General features: G+C 36.6%; 2 protein-coding genes across 2 annotated transcripts in view; one reads left to right on the plus strand and one right to left on the minus strand.

The window, feature by feature from the left end:
• LOC128863087 (centrosomal protein of 104 kDa) overlaps nt 1-20,826 on the plus strand; it is a 35,664-nt gene that overhangs the window by 3,225 nt on the left and 11,613 nt on the right. The gene's annotated exons all lie outside the window — the stretch shown is intronic.
• LOC128863088 (uncharacterized) lies at nt 5,513-13,514 on the minus strand. The gene is made up of 3 exons (XM_054102017.1): nt 13,154-13,514; nt 6,041-6,233; nt 5,513-5,939 (listed from the first exon to the last, which is right to left on the minus strand). The coding sequence occupies exons 1-3, from the start codon at nt 13,355-13,357 to the stop codon at nt 5,623-5,625; spliced, it is 714 nt and encodes a 237-aa protein (XP_053957992.1). The 5' UTR covers nt 13,358-13,514; the 3' UTR covers nt 5,513-5,622.

Raw genomic sequence — 20,826 nt, forward strand, 5'->3', positions numbered from 1 at the left:
ACTTGCTAGTTGTCCCGACAAAAAAAAAAAACTGGTTAAATACTTATTTAACACTAGAGAATTGATGGTAGCACTAAGAAAGGAAAAGAAAGTGTTCAGGGAAACAAATGATAAATATTGTGGCTTGTGGGAAAAAGGTTTTACGTGCATCATTAAGAACAGAAATGGATATACAACAAAAAAAAAAACAGCGGCAAAAACTCACAGCAGAAGAAGAGGTGGTCTTTCTAGATTTGGGAGAGGAATACTGCACGGACTTTGGTTTTGCGATATTTATGATTAATTAGTTTTTGGTACTGGTTAGAATTCTACCGCCAATTCTGCTCAGAATATGGAAGATAGTGCATTTCGTTAAACGAAATCTCTTAACGAACTCCTCGTCTGCGTATTCTTCAAAATAGTCCAGTGGGTTGCGAAATACTTTAAACCTGTGAATCAGCTGCTTTATGCATACGAACAAAACCGATGGCATTGTTGAAGCGACAAATGTGAACCAATGGCCAGTGGCAATGGTATACATAACAGACAGTTCAGAAAACGAAAATATTTTTAAAGCTAAGCTAAACTTTAACACGAATTAAAGTGTCACTCTCAATATTCCAAAATCGACAAAAGAAGTGCATTTCCTCTATTTTGGGTACTCGCGGGCAACCAAAATAACAAACCTAACAGTCAGACATTACGACAATAAGTGCAGGCGCAATGTTAGTGTAGGTCGCATACTCTGTTATTGCCTATTGTCAACCACTTGTGTGTGTGTGCGCTACTTATCGGTGCATGAATTGGCACACTTAATAAACCAACTGGGGAGCAGAGCTATTGGCTGTTGCAATGCTCGCCTGCTGCGCGATGTCTGCCCTGCTTGCCCATTTGTGTTCGATTGAGTGAGCGACTAAAACAAAATAACACGATTACGGTTATTTTTAACTGCGTATGCGGGGAATATGATGTATGTATGTATGTATGCATGCATTTGTTGTTTCTTACGGATAATTTATTTGTATGTGAGTGAACAAATTGGTAGTGAGCAGCTTTCAATTTAACATTGCACGAACACCTGCATACTTTATTATTCTTCAAATTAAGCACCTCCTTTTGTTTTTTACAAAGTATTAAGGGGTCCCGGTGGTTTAGAGTTCGAAAATTTAAGGTAATTTCAGGAATTTTTTTACAATAAAAAAAAATGAAAAACGATTTTTAAATTTTTTAGGCTATTTATTTAATTTCTTTTACAACAAAAATAAAAAAAAAAAAATTTTTTAATTTTAATAATTTTAAAAATGGCGCTGAAGCTGGCCTTGGACCTGGGCAGTGTTGCACATTTTGGCTCTTCTATTTATCTGAAACACAAAGACCAAAAAATTATTAATCAGTATGACTGTAGCTATATAAATTTGACACTTTAAAATTGGATTCTTTTTTTAGTTTTTTTAATCAAAAAAATACAAAATAATTGAAATAATAATATGATTCTAGTACGGGCGATAGCCATTAATGTTGCGAGCAACATATTAAAAGTTCAGACGATTCGGTGGAATAGTTTTGTTTTTTACATCACCAGGCCCAAATATGTCGTTTCGAGATAAATAAGTTTAAGGTTTGAGGTACAGGAGCGCGCGGACCGCTCTCTTTCTAGTTAATGGGTTGTAGAAACTATAGCATTGAGAATTTCCGCATGAAAATTTCACAGTATATTTTTAAGATACTATACTTTCGAAATATCGAAAGAACAAAAAATCGATTTTTTGAAATTTCTAGTCCACTGGATTCCCTTAAATTTTTAATGAAGTAAAGAAATATTTAGTAAGTAAATTGCACGGAAAGTTGCCTAATAGCATCCTAATAATTCTTCAAGAGCCCTTATGAAGGCCGAATTGGATTGAAACTAACTTGTTTTAATGCACAAATCTTTTAAATGGTATCCGCATTGCTTTGTGCCTATGCTTAATTTTTTTACCAATTTTTATATTTTTGTTGGCAGTAAACAGTACATGTGGTGAAAAAACCAGATAAAAACCTAATTGCTTACATAATGCGGCTGTTAGCCTTTATTAACATCGCATTTGATGATGATTCACAAGCATATCTTTGGGCGTTGGTGCACTGCCATTAAGCGAACAGCAGCGCAGGGCCATTCAGCTGCGCTCAAGGTCTGCTTTTATGTAAATGCATGCATTTTTTTCCTTACTGCCTACAGAAATGTTGGCAACTTATGCCATAAAAAAATGTTGTTTTTTTCATTCTTTCTTTAGCGCGGATTCACAAAAGTTAATTAAATTAATGTGCAAATCAAGTAAATAAAAAAATTTGCCTTAATATTTGCATTGATGAATATTTTCGTGTAATTTCGCGGTTATTACTGCAAAGAAGCTGTTTGTTATGTAGTTGCAGTGCAAGCAGCGCAGTCGGCGCAACCAACGCAGCCACTGCACTAATCTTATGCACCTACACTAACATATTGTAAATTGCTCTACGTAGCAATGGCAACAAGTAATTACAATACAACTTTTATCTGCGAGTATGCACTCATGAGTTGTTAGTTAGTATTTACTCTTCAATCGCTCAGTCTCGTTAATTGCATATTTTCTCTGCTGACATTTTCAAGGGTTAAGCGAAGTTTTCTGCAGGTGGGTGCGTGTGCGCTATGAAACGGCATTTTATTCGCGTTTTGATCGTTGTACAAGCTACTCGAACTAGTGAATAGTCGTCTTCTTAATACATTTCATATCGGGTTTTCCAAACAGAGGTGTTGATTTGATATTCAAAGAAAAATGCTATTTTTTAGAGAAAGATTCTGCGAAAGATTTTTGGACCTTTGCACGTTGGCAACGGCGAATATCGCAGACGATGGAACGATGAGCTGTATAAGGCTTTACGACGACATAGACAGAGTCCAGCGAATAAAGATCCAGCGGCTACGTTGGCTGGGTCATATCGCCCGAATGGATACAAACGCTCCGGCTCTAAAAGTATTCGATGCGGTACCAGCTGGTGGTAGTAGTGGAAGAGGAAGGCCTCCTCTGCGTTGGAAAGATTAGGTGGAGAAGGACTTGGCTTCACTTCGTGTGTCCAATTGGCGCCGGTTAGCACGAGAAAGAAACGACAGGCGCGCTTTGTTAAACTATAAAGAGGAAGGTATGCCGTTAATAGGGGAAAATAACATCACGCAAATTACAACCACGACCACGCGTATAGGACAATATCATTTTCGTGAAATTTTCCATAATCGAATTGCAAAGTGGCTGCCCTATGTCCTCGATAGCCTCACGAATTCCATCTTTGAGGTCTTGAATCGAACCCGGGCTGTTGGCGTAGACCTTCTCTTTCACGTGGTCCAAAAGAAAAAAGTCACAAGGTGTTAAATCACAAGATCTTGGTGGCCAATTGTGATCACCTCTTTGAGAGATAACACGGTCCGGAAAGTTTTCCCGTAAAAGATCAATGACTTCGTTGCTTGTGTGGCTTGTAGCGCCGTCTTGTTGAAAATAAACGTTGTCCAGATCAATACCATCCAATTACGGCCATAAAAATCGTTAATCATCTCTCGATAGCGCAATCCATTCACCAATAACACCTGTTATTGGAAAACCCTTTAGAAGCTTTATACAATTTATAAAATAAATTGTATTTATAGCCATTGATTTTTATACTTTGTATTATGAAGCTTGAGATTTACCTTATTTTGATTTTTTAATTCACCTGCTTCTATATATAAATACATTCAAACATACATATATTGATATATTGACATATTGACATATTCATATATAATAAATAATTTCCTTAAATTTTTAGAAATAACTTTGGCTATCTTCTTTTTCGGGTCACTCTTCTTATATCCTCAATTGTGGTGTGAGTTGAAAGCGAAATAAATTTACATTTATCTCATATACTCGTATGTGTACTTGACAAAAACGTAACGGCATTATAAAAAAGTTTGTTTGGCACTTAAATCCTCTTTTTTGCAATCTCATCTCATAGTTTCCCCTCTTTTGCCAACACTTCACTCCCTTCAGCGGCAATCAATGCCAAGTTTTCATATCAAAAACATCCACTCGTGTGCACATACACACGCATTTCATTCGTAAAGTGCCGCAAAATATGCAATAAAACTGCGCTTTAATTCTGCATTTGGAGATGCGCTTCATTATGAAATCTATTTATATGGTTGAGTGCGTGTGTGTTTTAACTTTAATGCTGCTTGTTTACGGCTGAAATCATGCAACAGACAGCATTATGGCAAATTGTGGCGCACAAAGTTAGATGTCGTTGCCATTTTCATGCCATATTTCTCCCTTTTTTGTTTATATAGTTGCACACCGTTGAGCATTATATATCTGATACTTGCATATGAATGCAGTAGTTATGCCACATACATATATTTAAATTCAATATGTGCACAAAGGCTCGCGAGGCGGAAGTGTAGCCCTGCTGTACAAGAGCTCATTGTCTACGCCTACATTCAGGCGCTTCCTGCCTGCTTAGCAAGAGGTACAACTGTACACATAGGTATGAATATGTATGTGTGCTTGAATAGTTTATGTGAAGGTGTATGTGTAATGGGAATGGTAATGGTAATGGTAATATATATGGGTTTCATATAAAAAAGTTGGATTTACACAAAAAATTCAGCAATTTGCCTTATCTTTAAGGCGTTTGAGTGTTATTTGACAGCCTTACTTGGCATTTGGCCAACTTTTTCCCTACCAGCTAGCGAAGTTTTTGGCAAAATAGTATATAAATAATGTTCTTGCAAGGAGTAGTTTTCTTTAATTTTGTGTAGACATTTTCGTATTATGCTTTATTAAAAACGTATTAAGCTGCGTGGACTGTAGTGCGAATACCGAAATTTCAAACGTCATATGCAACGGAACATTGGACAGCCTTTTGCGACGCAGCCTCATTTACTAGCCACTTATCTACTATTTGACATGGCACAAAGAATTTCGAGTAAAGTAAAAGAATGAAGAAATTAGCTCACCTGTGAAGCGACATGCAGTTGGTGGTTGTTGATTTGATGCCTCTGTACCGGTAATTATGTCCTTGATAGCATGTTAAGCGGCCCAAGAGAAATAGGTTCCTTATAAGTAGAAATGTGATGCTATTTTTGCAAAATAATTTTGCATAAACTTAATTTTGTCTTTAAACTCTTTGGGAATGAGAAAATGTGTTGATTCCAATTATACTTACCGATAAAAAATAAAGCACAAGAACGATCGTTAAATAAGGTTAGATGCACTTAAAAAATCTTTTTTTTTTCCTATGTCCAACTATTTATAGTTTCCTCTAGACATGGCACTCCTTATAAATTGTTTATCTATGCCCCAAATAGGAAGGGAGGAAATGCCGAAAATGTTGTTTATGCGCTGAGTTAATAAAAACAATTTAGTTTAATAGTTTTCTGATTAATTCTTTCTAATATACTTTATTTATTGAGACATACCAATGCATGCCGCGGCTCTCAATCTCAAGACAACCCAAACAACCAAGGTTTTATAAGAAAAATTATATTTAAAAAAAAAAAATATTTTTAAATACAAAGAAGCTAACATTTTTTAAATATTTTTTTATTCATTTAAATGTATTTGTATTAACTACCTTACACTCTTTGCACTCAGAAATTTATTTGCGACTCTGTTTTCTGTACTTGAGTTTATCCAATATTGAGCGCAACGGTGCTATCATCGTGAAGATATAAACCAAAACTGTCGCTAAACTTATGGCAGCAATAAATTCAGGATCCATGTGTTTATAAGTGAATTTCGTGCGATAACCGAGGAGAATCGCAAACATACCCAACGAAAATGTGACCATACCAAAGAGATTATGACGAAACTTAACTTCAGCGGGGGTATAAAATTTGTGAACGAATTTCGGTTGAAAATAGTTGACTATGCCACCGGTTATACTGGCAAAGCACATAAATGCGGCGGCAAGACCTGGAAATTGCAATGAAATCGTAAATTTGTTTGAATTACGTGCATTTGTGTACATACACACACACACAGCCGATGAGCTACTTATTGCAACCTTGACTTACCAATTTTGCCGTGCAGTGTGGTGAAGTGCACCTCCTTTTGCGAGATTTTACCGAGAGTGCCGAGTAGTGCGAGTGAGCCGCCCACCAATTGTAGGACGCCATGAATTTTTGATTTGTTGCGATGCGAGAAGCGATTCGTTACGAAGTTGACTGGATAATGTGACATGAGCCCTTCCGCCATTAATACGTGGAACTAATTATTTATTTGTAGGAAATATTGTATATATTAGTAATTATTATTTGTGTAAGAGATTATTGAATTTGTGGTTATTCGCAATAATACATTTTAGCCTTTGAGTTTATTTTGTTTTTTTTGTTTAATGCAAAGCTTTATAAATGAGAAAAGTTAGTCACTTCCTTATTCAACTGTGCTCCATAGTACACCACTTTTTTGTGATTTGATTGAAGAGCTAAAATTAAAATTCGATTGGGGAGCCAGTGGTAGTCATAGATATGAGAGTTGAGGAGCTAATGTGACAAATGTGCGGCTCTACAACTGTTCATTGCTTTCAGGTTAAATCAAAATTTTTCACCAGCTGCTTCACTTTACTGGCAGTTCCGCCATTTATACCTTGTGCAGAGACAGGTCATTTGGAACTTCATACTTCCTTCCTCCTATAACTGCCAAATCAAAGGATATTTTTGTCGCACATCGATAAAAATGCTATGAACTTCACCATGAACAATTCTTAAACCTTGCATGGCTCTTCGGCATTGGCATATCACAAAAGTTTTAAGTGTGGATTTGTATTTAAAAGCAAAATTATTTCGTCTCTATTACAGTCTGTGTCAGAAGAAAAGAACCAGTTTTTTCTTGTAACTTCAAGATATTTCGTTCTGCTTTTTGCTGCATAATACTCCACTCAAGGACTACGATAACTCAGGTTTGTGTCGTTCGAAACTTTCTCGTAAACGCAACCAAACAAAAATGAGTGAGAAGTACGCGAAGCGTTTTGAGGCGGTATTTTTATGCACGCATTCGAAAGGGTCGAAATTATCTTACGCCGCTGCTGCAAAAGTAATTAAAAAACAAAAGAGTTTGGAGTGGAATCAGCGGTATAAGGTGTACAAAAATGTTGATGACTTTTCCGAGAGCGGCTTGAAGCGAAGCAGGATAAAGTGATCGTCCAACTTTTTAAGCGGGACCCTTCTTTGCGAATACGCCAGAGACAATCAGTTCTTGCTAAAAAGGGAATAGATGTGAGTATCAACCCCATCGGACGTCAACTGAAGGAGGCGAACATATTCTACAGTCCCACATCATCAAAACCACTGCTCCCAGAAAAACACATTGAGAAACAACAAAAGAAGAAAATGGCGTCACAGTATTGGGCTGGCCTTTCCAGCCCCTAGACGCCAACCCCATTGAAAATGTGTGGGGAACTATGCAAACGCATCTTTCCGGAGGGCCAGTCCATGATTTAAAGCAACTCGTGAGTCCAATTCGAAAAATCTAGTCCTGTTTGTCGAAGAGCTACGCAGAAAAGCTGGTTCAAAGCATGACGAAGATGCCAGGCAATACTCGACAACGATGAAGACTACACGGCTTATTGAGTAATTGCGACTCGTAGTTTTGTACATACTTTAATGTAAAAAAATGTTAAATATATATCTTTTATACTTCATGAATAATCGCGGTTCTTTTTTCTGATTCAGATTGTAAAATTCAAAAATAATACATTTCTTCGTAACCTGTCGTCCACTCGGGCAGAGCAAGAATCTTGCGCAATCTAGTTTTCTAGAATGCTTCTAAGGATTTTTTATCTTTACTGAAAATCGTTCACATTCCTGAATCATAAAAAGTAGAGAGATACCTTTGGTGGACCGATGGTACCTCTCATACCATTAAGACTACACAGATTGACAACAATAATGATGTGCAGGAAATGCTTCCCCTGACTCCTCGTACCCTGTATATGGTGCGAGGGTTACCTTTTATATTTTACGCTTTGCAACATTGCGTGAGATGAATTCGATATTTTTATCGAGAAGTTTGGTATTTTTTAGCATAAACTTTGCTATTTGCTCTGTCTTCAATGAGTTGAAAAATCCATGCCTCCTAAAAGATGGAATTAACTCGTGAAAATTTTTCGTGTGATGATTTATAACGATTTTCGATTGTTCAACTTTATTCGAAGCACCACAAATAACCGTTGTGAAACGCTGGTACAATCAGTTCCAACGTCGCCGTTGATCATTGCAGAACGGATTTCGTGAAGGCCGTACAAAAACGGTTGTTATGCCAAAAAAAATTGATGCTGTACGCCAATTGATAACGGAAGATTGTCGTGTGACATATCGCGAGATAGAGGCATCTTTGGGGATTAGTGGGACTAAAATACATTCAATATTGCATGAACAATCAAGAAGATTTGTTCTCGTTGGGTACCGCATAATTTGGCAATTGAAGACTCGTGTCGGTTGGTGTAAAGAAATGTTGAAGAAATTCAGTTGCCGTGGTTCAAAGCACGTCTATGACGCCGTAACAGGTGACGCATTTCGGATCTATGCATATGGACCGAAAACCCATCGGTAGTATGGGCGTTCCAAGACGAGCTTATTCCAATAAAAGTTGCTCGCGAAAGAAGCACCTCAAAGCAAATGGTTGCTTGCTTTTCCTGTAAATCTGCTCGTGACGCAACTGAAGTACTGCAGACACTTACAATACTGTATTTTGGGTGGTATACCACCATGTGTTTGCCAGAAGTTTTCGTAGAATTGAGAAAAACCAACAGCTGAAGACGAATACAATGCGAGCTCTAACGTGTCGGCTCACAAAAGAGAGTTTTTGAGCACTTAAAAGATCGAATTAATGGGTCATTCGCCTTACAGCTCTGACTTGGCACCTAATGATTTCTTTTTGTGACTGAACATCAAAAATAAAAATCATGGCCTGAAGAAGTTGTTCAAGCCTTTAAACAGCTTATTTTGGATGTATGAGCTTCTGAGTGGGAAAAGTGCTTTGAAAATTGGTTCAAGCGAATGCAGAGCTTCATTTTCTTCCCAAGAGAATACATTTCGAAAAGCAATAAAGGCATTTTTATTACTACATATTTTACAGTGTTTTCATTATTGGGCGCAAAATACTATATAAAAGGCAACCCTCGTATATATGCAAATCTGTGTAATAACTATGAATGTATTTGCTGTGTGATTAGCAAGAAATTTGATCCTTGAGTTTGTATCAGGTATTATGGTATGGATGCATCTTCGCTAAGTGAGGTTTTAGGTTTGCAAGTTCACCATTGATCGAAACATAAATCGACTGGTACAACTAACTTCTTGTCTGTTTGGTAGCACAAAATGACATTGAATGGTTCTTATTTGCGCAGTAGGAAATAAAACAAATGAGTTATGAGTTGCTTATGGATCTTGGTCAAGAACGATAGAGAAACATATTGCGCCTTCCGAATTCGCCGTGTCGTAAGAGTCCATCAATAAACAAAGGAAGGGGAATTACTTGTTTGCGAAGAAGAAGAGTAGGTGAAAGCAATGGAAACAATCAAACATATGAAATTATACCCACACACAAGTACTTTCTAGCCGCGGCATCTTCCGCATAAAAACGCAAAAAACTGCATTTGGAGGCTTTATATGAATTTGTGCTTTTACAATTTAACACACGGCACTTCGTTTTCATTACTTTGTTTAGTTTAAATCTCACAAATCACAATACTACCAAGGCATTCACTGAATTTTCACAAACATGTAATTCCCCATACTTTTGTTTGTTTTGTTCGTTTGTTTTGTATTGCGAAGAGAGCTGTCGTCAGACTTGTCAAAATCGTGAAAAATAAAGAGAGAAGGAAAGAGAAAGGTGGTGTAAGTTGGTGCTTCCGATAACAAACGAAAGTTGTTCCCAGCTTGGATACCGGGCCACTTAGTGACTTTGGGCATCTGGGTGCCAGCTTAATCACTAGTAATATTGCCAATTTTGATAAAAAGAAGAAGAAGAGTGCAGGTACCAGTTGTTAACCCATTTCATGATGGAAAGAGTAATGAGATGGCGCCTATCGTGGTACCGTTACTTTGCTCTCAGCGAATTTGACAATGAGTTACATTGTTTTAGCACCAGTATGGCCAGATTACCATTTTCGTAACTTGATTTAGCTTTGTCTTTGTTATTTAGTCTCGGAGTTTTTAGTTCTTTCTTCATGACATTTTTCCTGCCTATTTTAATTAAAAGCCCGCCGTGGCCGAATGGGTTGGTGCGTGACTACCATTCGGAATTCAGAGAGAGAACGTCGGTTTGAATCTCGGTGAAAGATCAAAAAATTAAGAAAAAGTTTTTTCTAATAGCGGTCGCCCCTCGGCAGGCAATGGCAATGCCATTGAAAAATCTCCTCATAAAAAATATCTGCCGTTCGGAGTCGGAGGAGGAGCTCGGCCAAACACCCAAAAAGGGTGTACGCGCCAATTATATATATATATATAACTATAATGTATATAATTTTGTAAAATATACATTTTTTTTTTCAAATTAGTTCAATAAATCACTCAGTTTTATTTAGCTTTACTTTTTTTTACATCTGATCGCACTGCCCGCGATTGCAGTTGTTGTTGGCGTTCTTCTGCTTTCAACAGTCGAGTCTCTCTCTCGCTACTGCAGTGTTGCCTAGCTTTGGATATAAAAAACGCACTCAAATTCTCATTTAAAGAAAATAAAATACCAAATTTCTATTGAACTTATGATATGTACAATTTAATTTTTAAGCTTTTTTGTTAAAATAAACTCTTTTGTTAAGGGAACGACTTATTTGCTATATTTCAGGTTATGTAACAAAATAAGGTGCTCATTTTGTAAAATTGTCGTTATAGTTTTTTCAGTATTTCCTAGTATTTTGTTGCTTATTTTTACTGTGAATACACCTCTTGATGCCCTATGTCCCACTAAGGATTGAGGACCGGACGAAATGACTACACCTCTATGGTTTTAATTCGCATTCAGTAAATTCAATTTTTAAAATGTGTAAAAGGGTTTTCAATGTTAAGAAGAGTTGATTAAATTTGCACTTTCAAATTTCATACGAATGAACAAATTTGCATTAGCACTAAAATTTGCTCAGAGTGACCTTTTTTCATATTCTTTTGTTTAATAATACAGTTTTCTTTGAACTTACAGTTTCGGTAGCTTTAAATTAAAAACAAAAAGAAACAAACACCAAATTTACGAATTTTCGCATTATACCCAAAATGCACTAAATTTATTGTGAAGAGCAAATGGTTTTCAACACTGCACAACTTGGCAAATGTGACGTCACGCACTCTCTGATGGGCGCAATCTTGTTTGTATCATTCTTGAACCCATTTCACATCAGCTATATTAAGAGTACCATTACAGCATTTGAGAGACTTTATACCTGTAAGATTTATGACCCAGTCCACGTTATATTTCGCGCTTTGATTGATTTCATTTTGAAAATCAACATTTCATTCAAGTTTAATTAAATTACAATTTTTTTTTAATATATGTACATACATACATACATATGTATATTTTCTATCTTTGCTTGCATAATTTCAATGCCTAGTTTGTGCGAAAAAGTTGCGAAATGAAAAAATGTACTCTTCATGTGTAGAAACAAATTTTCTGGAATTAATTTATATTTACAGGTTGATCCATATATTGGTTACTTTTTAAAAATGATAAAAGAAAAAAATGACAAAAATTAACTTCTTTCATTAAATTATTGGCTTATTCGAAAGAGCAACTCTTCCCATTATTTATGGAGTACTATTTCCCTCATGTAACTGCCTCGACTGGTTTTGCAGTAGCGCATTCTGTTTACCAAGTTTTCGAAGACCTTTGCGATGGTTTTTGGCTCTTCTTACGAAGGGCTTGTTTGATAATCACCTTAAGTGCGTGAATGGTTTATTCGCATACCAAAGTGTCTTTCACGGCATCCCATAAAAAAGTCTAACGGCAACTCCGAGGTGGCAAATTAACATCGCCGAGATGGCTAATAGTTACAGAACTTGACGCACAAAGAATCGATGGTGGACACACATGGCGCGTTAGTTTGCTGAAACCAAAGTCTATACATCTCTATATCTTCACTTTTCGGCCACAAAAAATTGCTTATCATGCCTCTGTATCGCTCACCGTTCAGCAAAATGGCGTTTCCAGCAGCATTTTCAAAGAAAATAGGCCAATGAGGCCGCCGCTTCAAAATCTGCAACAAATTGTCATTCTCTGAGGATGCATTGGCTTCTCGCCAATCACGTGCGGATTTTCCGATCCCCAGATGTCTCACTTTTGCTCGCGAACCTAGTCGCCGAGATGAAAATATTATTCTTTTTAATACAATATTTTGCAACGTTACTCAAACGTCAAGCGATTTAATTCTCTGCCAAAATAACATATGATTAAAAAACCTCTATATAGATCACGCTCGTATCAGCTGACACGATGAAACAACGATCTACGATACTACGGAACGGAACGGTGGTGAGAATTGATTTACATGGGGCTCTCATTAGTTTCATCATGTCAGCTGCTAAGGGCGTATGTTTACGTTGGTGAGTGTGAGCACCATTATACTCATATCTCGCAAGGTCTGCAAAAGCAACTACTGCAGTACAAAAATCACAGCCCAAGATCTACTTAACACCCCGAAAATGAAGCAAAATAAGACGCAGACGGCTTTGATAAGTATAACTCAGCGACGAGCAATTTCGACAATATACACAATGACTGCATGTACGACAGTATAGTACCTGTCAGAGGAACTTGTATATAGACACCTGTCGACGCATTTTCTAAGCTTTGCAAATTTATTAGTCATTTCATTTTTTGTAAGATAACATATATACACCTGTATGTATGTATGTACTCATGCCAGCGCGCCAACCCAAATGCGTATGAATGCTAGACGTCAGGCTAATAAACATGAATAAATATCTGAACTTGAAAGAAATACGTTAAGACTCGCATTGTTATCAAATGATTTGAGGTCAAAGGTTAGCGTAAGCTCTTATGCTTTAAAATATTTTGTAATACATATGTCTTCCATGATGGTGTGTATATATGTTTGAATGCATGTATTTATGACTCTTGTATTTGCATTTGTGCAATGCGGCAAAGAATACGAGTTCTAATTGACTCGAACATACCCCAATTATCGTTAGGAAGGCATGCATAGCTGTATTCTGGAAATTCAGACTACGTCCCAGTGCTGTGAAATAGAGGGCAATGAGTCCAATCAATATGTGGTTGATGCTATTCAGAAGACTTTGTATCTGTAGCCAGATGGAGAAGGGCGCTCTTCCAGACGTCGGCGCACCCGCACTTGTCACTTTATCACTAGGAATTGTCATTTTCGACTTCCAACTATTTGTTAATACAACAAATTAAGATTTTCTTTGCACACTTTTTACTCAAATTACGAATATTATTAAAGTGCTTGGTTTTGGGTTCCAATGAATTTATTATTACACGTATCTACTGATTAACGTTTTATACGTCTAAAATCGATGCACGCTTAGAGCGTAACTAAAGAGTTTGCTGTGAGGCATTAATAAGTATATCCAGTTCTAAGTAAATGTATTTGTTTGCTTCCCAGCTGTTTTGGTGTATAAAGAGAGGGGTTTGTGGCATTAGCAAGAGAGCAAGAGCATTGGGGGCTGAGAAAAACTACACGCGCAAACATATGTGAGTAAGCACCCTGCAGGAAAATTTTAGGCTCGTGTAGTCCCCAACTAGTGATTTGTTTGCCAAATCTGAACAGTGCTTTTTATACTTCAGTTTACTTTAAAAAATAATATATGTGATAATTATATTTTAATAATAACAATGTGTGACAAATTGAAAAACAAAATAATAAAAAAATAAAACAAAAAACTTCTTCCAAGCTTGTACGTGTTGTAGGCTTAGTCCAGTAGAAAAAAACCTCGCATTCGAAATTTTGAATTGACTCTCAAAAACTGGATTTAGGGCTGAAAAAACAATTTTTCCAAAATTGGAGCATATATTTACTCACTCGTAATTTTATATACCTATACACATTTATTAGGTGAACAAGTTCTATTTGTTATTCAAAGAGCGGCAATTATATATTTTAAGGCATTCCCGACCAAAAAAGGTAAAACAAGACAAATTTTAAAAATTTTAAATTCTTGTAATTTTTTTATTTTGAATAGCTTTTTTAGGAACTTTTTTGTCTGCTGCTGTATACATATATGAAATGATATGAAAAAAATATATATAAGCTAACGCAACAGTTCACACACCTCAACCAAAATATGATAGTAACCCAACACCCCACATGCGCAACGTTTTAACTAATGCAACAGTTCACACACCTCAACCAAAGTATGACGGTAACCCAACACTCCACACGCGCAACGCTTTTGAAGAGATACCAGAGCAGCGATTGGCGTTTCCGTGGGAAACGCCTATTCAGCAAAGAATGGGTCACGTTGCTGGCACACGGGCTTAGCTTTAGTATTAGAACTAAGAATAATTTTTAAGTCAGTTGTAAATTAAGTTTCAACAAATAAAGACCGTTCACCGGATAAAAATTGTTTTTTTTAAAACAACCGTGACCGGGTAAATTAACTGGCGCCCAACGTGGGGCCCAGTCGCAAGTGCTAAAACGAAGGAAAATTTCCAAGGCCCCTAAGTAGTGGCGGAATATCCTTCGACGCGAGTGAAAAAAAGAATACAGTTCTAAAGGCCCCTCAAGCAGTGGTGGAACAATCTTCAACACTTCAGCACCAAAAATAGCAGTAGGCGACTGGGCAGCCACAACCTGGAGGAACGCTTCAGTCGGTGGACACAAAGCGTGTGCGGATACAGGACCCGGAGTCATCGCGGGAAGAACCCTCAGAACAAAACGGATAAGTCCTGCCCGTCACCTCACAGGATGGAGATCTATTTATTTGTGTAAGTCTTTAAGTTCAATATAGTTTGTAAGTTTAAGAAAATCAATGTAGTTAAACAACAAGTGAAGAAAAATCAAGAGAAATTTCATATAAGAAAAAAAATTCCAAAAAGAGAAATTTTTTAAGAAAATCAATGTAGTTAAACAACAAGTGAAGAAAATCAAGAGAAATTTCATATAAGAAAAAAAAATTCCAAAAAGAGAAATTTTTTAAGAAAATCAATGTAGTTAAACAAAAAGTGAAGAAAAAAATCAAGAGAAATTTCATATAAGAAAAAAAATTCCAAAAAGAGAAATTTTTTAAGAAAATCAATGTAGTTAAACAAAAAGTGAAGAAAAAATCAAGAGAAATTTTATATAAGAAAAAAATTCCAAAAAGAGAAATTTTGTAAGAAAATTAACGCAACTAAACAAAAAGAAAAAAAAAATCAAGAGAAATTTTATTTAAAAAAAGAAATCCAAAATGCCTGACGACAACATATCTTCGATACTCCGACCTTCCGTGCTGAACACTGGCACCGCGGCCAGCAGCAGTGCAATGACAGGATTAGAAGAGACAATCCGTAGGGTAGTAAAAAATATTTTTGAAAGTGAAGGACAGAAGCTAGTGAACAATATACTATGAATTCCTTAATTTGAGGGACGAACCCGTAGTTGCACAAGGAACCACAGATTCGGACCGTGTCCCAGAAATAGCTAGGACAATAAGAGAATTTTCAGGAAATCCAAGTGAGTTTAGCTCCTGGAAAAAAAGTATAGAGAGACTTTTAGAATACTATGGTCAGTATCAGGGGACTCCGAGATATTTCGGGATACTTATGACAATAAGGAACAAAATTGTAGGTCATGCAGACGAAGTTTTGGAATCTTACAATATTCCATTAAATTGGACGGCTATTCGCTCCTGTTTAACTTGGCACTATGCTGATAAACGAGATCTAAAAACTCTCGAGTACCAACTTTGTAGTTTGGTTCAGGGACGTTTACAGATTCGGGATTTTTATCAACTAGTTTATTCCACCTGTCCTTGATATTGAATAAAATATCTTGTATGGAGGAGAGCCCAGAAGCTATAAGAGTCTTAACGAACATGTATAGAGAAAAAGCTCGAGATGCCTTCATAAATGGACTCAACGGCGATATGCCAAGGCTTCTAGCGGTAAAGGAACCAAAGGACCTCCCACATTCACTTCATCTATGTGAAATCCTCGAAAACCAAGTAAACTTTTCCCCTCATAATAGGTCAAACAGACAGGCACCTCCAACACCTGTAAAGTTAAATGGACAAAGGAATATGCCTCTAAATACGCGAGCATCCTACCATGTTCCTCGACCATATTACCCACAACAAACCCCTCCACCTCTACCACCCAGAAATATGTCACAGTACTACCAAAGGACTTCTCCTGTTCAATTTGGTTGGAATACACAACGAACTTCTCAACAGTATCCTACATCCTTTCAACCGCCAACTCAACCATGGCTTTCTCAACCTTACCCTCAGGTCAGAAATACATTCACACCCCCTCGCCCAATAGCTCCAAAACCATTACCGAGACCGGAACCCATGGAAATTGATCGTTCCATGCAATCTAAGGCAATTAATTACATGAATAGACCAGGACCAAGTAAACCAGCTGAAAAGAGGCCATCCAACACTTCTCATCAAATACCATACAAGTTTCAGAGGAACTTTCATATTGAAAGTGAACGGCAACAACAGGAAGTCCAACAGGAAGGATACGAACAAGAATGTATACCTACAATGGACGAATATGAGACGGCATTGAATCATGGATATAATCCGCAGTTGTCTCAGGAACATGAAACCTCAGCTGACTTTACGGATATACATTTTTTAGAATGACGTGTTCTTCGTTACCGTACATAGAGTGTCGGACGAAGAACGGAAAAATCATTAAGATATTACTAGATACTGGTTCTAGTAAGAATTATATTCAGCCAAATCTTGTTTTAAAGCCTCTTCTTAATGAACAACCCTTCTTCGCAAACTCCATAGCCGGAAAAATAGAAATCACCCATCACACCTTGGTAAATCTTTTCGGGAAAAATGATACAAATTTAAAATTCTTCCTACTCCCAACATTAAATTCTTTCCACGGAATTCTTGGTAACGATAGTCTAAGAGACTTGTCTGCTATTATAAATATCCACGATAATACACTAAAAATTGGTAACAATACAGTTATTAAAATTAAACAAAAATTCTCAGCGGACGTTAATAAAATTGATATTAGGACTGAACACATGACATTGCAGCAGAAAAATGACATAAATTATTTAACAAGAAAATATTCCAAATTATTTTCGGAACCCAATGCAAAGCTTACCTATACCACCACAGTAGTTGGGGAAATTAAAACTCTTTCGGACAGCCCAATTTATTCCAAATATTATCCCTATCCTTTAGCTATGAGAGACTTTGTAACCCAAGAGATTGAAACCTTACTAAGAGATGGAATCATTAGACGATCAAGATCTGCATACAATTCACCTATTTGGGTAGTACCCAAAAAACTAGACGCCTCCGGACAGAAAAAATATAGACTTGTTATCGATTACCGAAAATTGAACGCAGTGACAGTAGCGGACAAATACCCTATACCTGAAATAAATGAAATAATCTCGCAACTAGGAAGTAGCCAATTTTTCTCTGTTCTCGACCTCAAAAGCGGCTTCCACCAAATTCCTTTGAAGGAATCCGACATGGAAAAGACAGCTTTTTCAGTCAATAATGGGAAGTATGAATTTACAAGACTCCCATTCGGCTTGAAAAATGCACCAGCCATTTTCCAGCGTGCCCTTGATGACATACTTAAGGATCACATTGGAAAAATCTGTTATGTCTATATAGACGACATAATAGTACTTGGTAAGGACGAACGTAGCCACTTAGAGAACTTAGAAACCATTTTCCGAACACTCGAAAACGCTCGAATGAAAGTACAGTTGGATAAGTGTGAATTTTTTAAGGACGAAGTAGAGTTTCTAGGAGTAGTAATATCACGTAGTGGTATTAAGACAAATCCTAATAAAGTAAAAGCCATCCAGGATTTCCCTTACCCCAGGACGTTGAAAGATCTGAGATCATTTCTTGGATTATCAGGTTACTACCGACGATTTATACGAGACTACGCTAAATTAGCAAGACCACTGACTTCACTCCTTAGAGGAGAAGACGGACGAGCTTCAAAAACTAGCTCCAGTAAAAAGTTAATCACGCTGAATAATAATGCCAAGCAAGCTTTCCACCAAATTAAAACTTCATTAATATCTGAGGAAGTTATACTCACATACCCAGATTTCAAAAAGGAATTCCATCTGACAACCGACGCATCAAACTACGCGTTAGGTGCTGTTTTAGAACAATCCGGTAAACCTATTACGTTCATATCTAGATCCTTATCAAAGACAGAAGAGAATTACGCCGCCAATGAGAAGGAAATGTTGGCGATAATTTGGGCATTGAACACGCTACGGAATTATCTCTACGGTTCAGCCAAAGTAATAATTTACACCGACCACCAACCCCTTACGTTTGCTTTAAGCAATAAAAATCATAACGCAAAAATGAAAAGATGGAAATGCATTTTAGAAGAGTATAACTATGAAATCTACTATAAACCTGGCAAAACTAATGTCGTTGCAGACGCTCTTTCAAGACCACCTAAATCTGAGGTAAATACCCTCACGACAACCGACCATAGTGACGAAAGCTCTGCTCATATCCTCATACCTGCTACAGAAGCCCCAATAAACGCATTTAAGAATCAGTTATTTTTATTAATCGGACATGAAAACAACTACACTTTTGAACTGCCTTTCCCCAGTTTTCACAGACATACTATAACCAAAACTCACTATTCCACCCAGGACTTAATAGACATTTTTAAACAACGTTTAGACCCAGCTCTTGTTAACGGACTCTACACAACAGAAAATATTATGGGTAAAATTCAAGAAATGTATCCACTACATTTCAGAAACATTAAAATCCGTTTTACACAAACTTTATTACAGGATATCACAAACGAAACCGAACAAGAAGAAATAATACTAACTGAGCACCAACGAGCTCATAGAAATAGCCGTGAGAATAAAACTCAAATTCTAAAAAAATACTATTTCCCTAGCATGAACTCCAAAATAGAGAAAAAGGTCAAACAGTGCTCAACTTGCCTTCAGCAAAAATACGATAGACACCCCCCAAAGCCAGAAATCCAAGCCACCCCGATTCCACAAAACCCTGGAGAAATCGTCCATATAGACATTTACTCCACAGAAAAAAGGTTCATTCTCACTTCTGTTGACAAATATTCCAAATACGCACAAGTAAAAATAATCCCATCCCGAGCAGTAGAGCACATAAAGGATCCAATACGTGAGCTAATGATTGCATTTGGAATTCCCAAACTTGTTGTAATTGACAATGAGAAATCACTGAACTCCGCCTCAATTTCATCACTATTGAAGGATCAAATGAACATCGAAGTATATGTTACACCGCCTTACGCTAGCACGACAAACGGACAAGTGGAGAGATTTCACTCTACTCTCTCTGAAATTATGAGATGCTTAAAATCCGACAACAATAGTCTGACTTTCGAGGAACTACTTTTTAAATCTGTTAAAGAATACAACTCGACAATTCATTCAACCACCAAGAAAAAACCCTTAGAAACATTTTTCGGTACCAGAGTTACCACAGACCCCCAAGAGTTAGAAAGACATAGACAACAAAATATAGAATTACTTACAAAGAAGCAAATAAAGGACCTTGGCTATCACAATAAAAACAGAAAAAAAACGAAAGATTACTCCGTAGGTGAAGAGATATTTGTCAAAATAAATAAAAGATTAGGCTCTAAACTATCATCAAGATACAAGAAGGAAATAGTTGCAGAAAATAATAGGACTACAGTCAAAACCCAATCAGGCCGAACTGTTCACAAAAGTAATATTAGAAGTTAGCCTTACCACCCAAAGCGTACTTGGTTCACCAGGCTTCATAACAAGAAGAAAAATCACCAAAAGAAAAAAAAAACAGGAAAAAAAAAAAAAAAGAAAAAGAAAAAGAAAAGGACAAAGAAAAAAATATATTTTAATTATAGAAAATTAAAGCTTGAACTGAATTTCTTCATATTAATTTAAATTCCCATCCATCGAATTAAATTAATTTCAAGAAATGAAACCAAATTTAGTTCTATTAAATTGAATTAATTTTGATACAATTAAAATCAAAGGAATTTTAATATGATTAGATTCAATTTGAAAATAATTAATGTAATCTTTAGTGAATAAGAAAATCGAGTAAAATGCCATAGGCGTTCGATCATTAGATAATAGGAAAAATCGAGTAAAATGCCATAGGCGTTCGATCATTAGATAATAGGAAAAATCGAGTAAAATGCCATAGGCGTTCGATCATTAGATAATAAGAAAAATCGTTATAAATGCCATAGGCCAACGATACAAATTTAAAAATTAGATAAATAACTATAGGTCCATAATTACAACCTTTTTACAGTACCCTTGCCGCCATGGCTTACGCAGAAACACAGATCCTAGATTATACGAACGCACAGCTTATAACCTTGAAGGACGGAACAGCAAGAATACAGGAAGGAACATTTAAAATTATTCATATAATAGACACGAGACAGTACGACAACTTAACGAAAGAACTTGAAAATACTATCGCACAAAATATCCAAATCAACCATCCATTACATCCTTTCCTTAACCACGAGATAATCCAAATTCGCACACTTCTTTCAAAACTCACCCCTCGAATTAAAACTAAACGTTCATTAGATTTTATAGGCACAGCATGGAAATGGATTGCTGGTAACCCAGACCACCATGACTTAGAAATAATTAATA

Source organism: Anastrepha ludens, chromosome 5 (assembly GCF_028408465.1).
Source record: "Anastrepha ludens isolate Willacy chromosome 5, idAnaLude1.1, whole genome shotgun sequence".
Taxonomy (NCBI): Eukaryota; Metazoa; Arthropoda; class Insecta; order Diptera; family Tephritidae; genus Anastrepha; species Anastrepha ludens.

What these genes read in the sequence shown, in the direction of transcription:
- LOC128863088 (XM_054102017.1), bottom strand. Translation starts at nt 13,357, where the DNA reads ATGACAATTCCTAGTGATAAAGTGACAAGTGCGGGTGCGCCGACGTCT. An exon ending in CCTTCCTAACGATAATTGGG is followed by an intron (nt 6,234 to 13,153) that starts GTATGTTCGAGT and finishes ATAAATAATTAG; the next exon opens with TTCCACGTATTAATGGCGGA. An exon ending in CACACTGCACGGCAAAATTG is followed by an intron (nt 5,940 to 6,040) that starts GTAAGTCAAGGT and finishes TGCAATTTCCAG; the next exon opens with GTCTTGCCGCCGCATTTATG.